General features: G+C 34.3%; 1 protein-coding gene across 1 annotated transcript; it reads left to right on the forward strand.

Annotated features, from left to right (window-relative positions):
• The first annotated feature begins 1407 nt into the window (after positions 1-1407).
• On the forward strand, positions 1408-5306 carry LOC148770462 (uncharacterized). Its single transcript, XM_088818318.1, has 3 exons — positions 1408-2188; positions 2279-3229; positions 3367-5306. Exons 1-3 carry the CDS (start codon positions 1903-1905, stop codon positions 5304-5306), a joined length of 3177 nt encoding a protein of 1058 aa, XP_088674444.1. The 5' UTR covers positions 1408-1902.
• Positions 5307-5875: the final 569 nt, after the last annotated feature.

The raw sequence follows: 5875 nt of genomic DNA on the forward strand, positions 1-5875 counted from the left end.
TTGAGGAGGAGTTATTAGCACACAGAACCTTAGTAATTACGGGGGCAATTTTTTTTTTTTTGGTGTTGTTTTGTATTGTAGTTTTTAAAATGGGGTTGTTTTGGGGGTGTAACAGAACTGGGGTTGGACGCCACCCATCACGGCGGCACCGGCAAGAGACGCCAGATCCAACGGTAGGAGACGTCACCGGTGGTGGCGTCTTCTCTTTAAATATTAATATTTTAATATTTTAATATTTTAAATATCTATATTAATATTTTTAATATTTTCTGATTTTTAATTTTTTTTACAAAATAAAACATTAATGTTAGTATTATTTATTACATTTTATATATTTTCTCCATTAGTGTTAAATTAATCATTGCTTATATTTATCTAATCAACACAATAAAATAGTGTACAATCTTAAAAAACATGTAGACAAAAACGAAAAGAGTTCTAGAAAATAAAAGAGTTATATAAAATAAATAGGTCCAAAATGAGTAAAAAAACATAAAATTGGCACTATGAAGTCAGTGCCATATATATATATATATATATATATATTACAAACATATAAAGATGTAGGCTCTTGATGAATAGTGTCTCTGTAATTTTGTTTTATTTTCTCTGTTTTAATGCACAAAAAACGGTGTCGTTTATTTGTTAAAACGGCTTAAAGCAGCCCCCAATTTATATTAATCAATTTTTTTTTTTATTTCTCTTAATTATGGTCCGACCGAATGGTGGTGGCCCACTGTATTTTCTCTATTATCCACTGCACCACATAATTAACTCTCTTTAATTCACAAGTCCAGAAAACGACGTCGTTTGGGGCTTCACTTATCCTTCTAAAAATACGCATTAAATGCTTCATTTAATGTTTGCTTTTAATGTGGACCCCTCCTTGAATTTTTTTTCTTCGTAAGAAGATCAAGAGCCCTTTTTCTCAACATATCCTAATGATGGGCCATTTGCTTTCCTGCATATTGCTTTTCTTCACAAGAAAATAATATTTTTAATTCCCTCACACGTGAAACGACGTCGTTTTATACTCTGCACATTTAATAAAAAAATAACATTCATTGCTTTCATTAAATGTCTGTTGTTTAACGTGGGACCTCTTGATTTTTTTTCCCCTTCAAAACAGTACAAAAATAATCAAACGACCACGTTTCATATACCGTATCTACCATACCATTCTTCCCAAGATTCTACTGCCCCCAATTTTTCACTTTTCCTATTTTTTCAATATTTTCTGGCAGTTGGACATCCCAAATTTTTATCACATCAACTCAAATGTCTTGTGTAGCTTTGTCTAGCTTCCTCTAGGGGCCAACCTTCGTTATGCCTCCACAGGATATTCATTTTCATTCACAATTCATCTTTCTTCCCCATGGTTGGTTGCAGCTTGAAGGTGAGTTTTTTTTTTTTTTTTTTTTTTTTTTTTACGCTGCTCCTTCATCAATTATTCTCAGTCATTTTTCTCATATTGAGTACAAAATACTTTCGCAAATCCCCCTTCTTAATGTACAAAACTATTTTCATATTTTTCATCAATTCCCCCTTTCATGAACATCATTTTATTTTTTTACTCTGGGTCATTTTATAATTTGCTAATCATATTTTTTCTTCAATATATAGGTTATGTGGACCTCTTTCAATTGACTGAATCATTGAATTATTCGAAGGTCCGCTCACATTTTTCCTCCTATTTTGTCAAATAATTTTTATTTAACTCATAATTACGGTTTATGTGATGTTTTACTCGTGTTTAGAGTACAGTTAATTTCTTCTACTTTCTCAGTGAGTAGCAGCAATAGCCATATAAATGTGGTACTCTTTGTTGTTTTAAGAAAAAAAACTTTTCCAATTGTTAAAAAAAAACATACAGAGCTATATTGAAAATAAACATACGTATTTATGGCTTCTTCTTCTAAAAAAAACGAAATTCGCAATCAAAGAGCTCGGATTAGATATGCTACAATGAGTAGTGAAGACAGGGATAATAGAAATGCTACACGTAGAGCACGCCGTGTTTCCCGTAATTTGGAAGATCCGTCAAATTTAGCTGGGATAAGTAATCAGATTGAAGTTGTAGTTGCGGCAACACATTTATTGGAATCGTCCGATTCAGAAGGTTTGGGGATAAATTCTCACATCGGCAACAATTTGTATGCACAACCCTCTTCTACAATACAAGAACAATGTTAGTGATATTTACATTGTTGGATTCATGTTTCGTTGCTTCTCTTAGATTTTTTTTTTATAATTTAATTTTTTCTATCTTAACTAGCAGGTGTTCTTCCGGTACAAATGCAAGAAAATCCTATAAGAATGCACAGGTTTTTCAATCGCTTTAAAAGGATTTCAAATATTACAACAATACCTTGGGTTCTTCCTCACTCACCACCATGCTCATATTGTGGGGCATTTCGTTTTCATCGTGAAGGAGCGGCCTTTTGTTGTTCCAATGGCCAGATTTCTTTGGTCAAATCCGTTGTTTGCCCGATTTTATACTCTTTGTTTACTGATACATCAGACCTTGCCATTGAATTTCGTAGGCGGGCTCGAACTTATAATAATGCCTTTGCATTCACTTCCATAGGGATGAAAACAGATCCAAATTCATGGTGGGCTAAAGATGGCATTTATGCTCTTAAAGTGGTAGGGCAAGTCTGCCATTTCATGAATTCTATTGATGGTTCTCCTAATACAAAAGACCTTCTCCAATTATTTTTTCTTGACACAACAGAAACTATAAACCCTCAAATTCTTCAATCAAAAGATTTACGAGCGGATATACTGGCTCTTCTTATTACAGCTCTATCCGATAATCCATATTCCATATTTTTTAAGAGGCTAAAATCCTGGGATAACCTTCAAGACGCACACATTGTTATTAGGTCCAACTCTCACCTAGATCAGAGGACCTATAATTTACCTACTGTTGATGAAGTTGCTGCCGTATGGAAAGATTCTGATGGTGTGTCTGGCCAATGTGAGCGAGATATTCGAGTCTTCACTGATGGCGGTTCTGCTCATAGGGTCAAATATCATTACAGTTGTCACGATCCTTTACAGTATCCGTTATTATTTCCGAAAGGTGAACCTGGTTGGCATGCTGGAATAAAAAAAATGGGTACCAGTTCTTCCGCACAAAAAAGAAAAGAATCTTGTCAAGGTCAAAACTCAATTAATCCAGCGAATGCATCTTCGGCGGAAGCAATTTTTGAAATGGAAGAAGAAGGTACTTAATCTAATTAAATTATTTCTTATACAATTTTTTACTTTCACTTTACATCTTGTTTAGTAGTTAAAATTAAACGTTTCAATATTTTAATTCCCGTTCAACCTTAACAATAGTTATCTTCATTTTTTGTGCAGTTCTTCAAATTAATAAGAATTCCCGTATGAATGTATCGTGTAGAGAGTTTTCGTGCTACAAAGCTCAAATGCGTGATGATGACCAGTCTTATCTTTTGCATTCTGGAAGATTGGGCCATCAATATGCAATTGATTCTTACGTGAAGTTAGAGACATCTCGTCTAGATTACTATAGATGCGAACAACTTCAAAAGGAACTTCGAACGGAATCATTTCAAGGAGTTATTGATTCCTTAAATATTGATGGTGAAAATGATCCCGCAAATATTGGAAAAAAAGTTTTGTTGCCTTCTTCTTTTATAGGCGGCCCAAGGGATATGAGAAAACGCTATGTGAATGCTATGGCTCTTGTTCAGAGATTTGGAAAGCCGGATTTGTTCTTGACCATGACATGCAACCCGGCTTGGAAAGAAATTCAAGAGAACTTGCTTCCAACAGAGAAACCCCATGACAGACCAGATTTGATTGCACGCGTTTTCAAAGCCAAACTTGAGGAGCTTAAGGATGAAATTGTGAGGAAAAAAATATTTGGTGATGTTGCAGCATATGTTTACGTAGTAGAGTCTCAGAAACGAGGTTTGCCACACGCACATTGGGTGATTATTCTGAAGGAACCTCACAAGATAATTTCTGCCGATGTCTATGATGATATTATAAGCGCAGAACTACCGGATTCTGACCACCCTTTTCTACGCTCATATGTGGTTCGTCACATGATGCGCGGCCCTTGCGGGGATTCAAATCCATCAAACGTTTGCATGACAAATGGTTCTTGCAAAAACCACTACCCTAAACAGTTTTCAGACATCACTGTTCATGGCCGTAGTTCATATCCTTGTTATAAACGAAGAGATGATGGAAAATCTGTTGTCGTTCGTAAGGTCCGCCTCGACAATAGATACGTTGTTCCTTATAACCCATATCTTCTTGCAAAATTTGATTGCCACATTAATGTCGAGATATGTTCAGACATTAAATTAGTAAAGTACTTGTACAAGTATATTTATAAAGGCCATGATAAGATGGCTTATCATATGGTTGGCAACAGTTCATCTACTTCTTATGATGAAATTCAAGCTTACCAAGATGGTCGATATATATGCGCACCTGAAGCTTACTGGAGAATATATGCATTTCCTATGAGTGAGATATATCCAGCTGTTATAATTTTGCCGGTGCATCTACCGAATCACCAACCGTTGCGCTTCGGTCTGCAACAATCTTTGGAGCAGCTTCTAAAAAATCTTTCTTCGTCAAAAACCATGCTTACCGAGTTCTTTTGGATGAATTCACATGATCCAGATGCCAAACGCCTTAAGCTTCTTTACAAAGAATTCCCAGAATACTTTGTGTGGGATTCGGGATCTAAAAAATGGAAACTTCGGAAAAAACAAATTGTTGTTGGGAGATTGTCCACAGTAAGTCCATCTGAAGGTGAGCGATATTTCGAACGGTTGTTGTTGATGCATGTAAGGTGCCCACGATCTTTTGAAGAGCTAAAATCTGTAGGGCATGATTTAGTTGGATCTTTTCGAGAAGCAGCCGTTTTTAGGGGATTGTTGGAGTCCGATGATTATGTTGACAATTGTTTGGCTGAAGCAGTTCACTATCAAATGCCAAGCAGTTTGCGAAGACTGTTTGCAATGCTACTTGTGTATGGAATCACGCCAAACCCACAAGTTCTTTGGGACAAATATTATTCTGCATTTTCCGAAGATTATTCTCGACTTGGAGAATTATCTGAATCAGAAATTATGAGAAAAACTATTTCGTCCATTGATAACTTTCTTTTATCTATGGACAAGTCCATTTCTGATTTTTCTTTGCGGTTTCCGGTGTCTTATTTTTCAACCCGAGATAGAATGAGCAAAGAGTATGAACATGAACAAAACATGGAAGTATCAAAAGAAGATTACAATTGCCAAGGCTTTAAAGTTTAAACAAGTCCGCTATACTGAATAACGAATCAGCAATAGTTCAAATCATAACTCGACACTGAAACTGGGCAAATTGGACCGCGCGTGGCGCGGTGCGGTCGCCCTAGTATATATATATATATATATATATATATATATATATATATATATATATATATATATATATATATATATATATATATATATATATTTGCTTGTTATTTTATATATATTTTTTCAAATTACTCAAAAAACCAATATACATATTTTACAAACATCAATAAACAACACTCTTGATTTTTTTATTAGGGTATTTGATGAAATTAACACAAAATAGGTACATATTTCTAAAATTTAATCAAATTATAATAAATCAATCCAAAATATGATCATTAAAGTTACACCATAAAATATAATTTCATACTTCAAGCTGCCACTATTAATTTGTCAAATTTTGCGATACCATTTCTTCCCTTCCAGTTAGTACATTCTATTGAATTTTATAAAAAAAAAATATTAATTTATTGGAAAACCAAAATGCAAAAACGGAAAAGATTGTACACTATTTTATTGTGTTGATTAGATAAATATAT

This window comes from Erythranthe guttata, chromosome 5, assembly GCF_056151865.1.
Source record: "Erythranthe guttata isolate IM_541 chromosome 5, IM_541, whole genome shotgun sequence".
NCBI lineage: Eukaryota > Viridiplantae > Streptophyta > Magnoliopsida > Lamiales > Phrymaceae > Erythranthe > Erythranthe guttata.

Coding starts and splice junctions, on each gene's coding strand:
- LOC148770462 (XM_088818318.1), top strand. CDS start 1,903: ATGGCTTCTTCTTCTAAAAAAAACGAAATTCGCAATCAAAGAGCTCGG. Junction 2,189..2,278: donor TTCTACAATACAAGAACAAT/GTTAGTGATATT, acceptor CTTAACTAGCAG/GTGTTCTTCCGGTACAAATG. Junction 3,230..3,366: donor TTTTGAAATGGAAGAAGAAG/GTACTTAATCTA, acceptor TTTTTTGTGCAG/TTCTTCAAATTAATAAGAAT.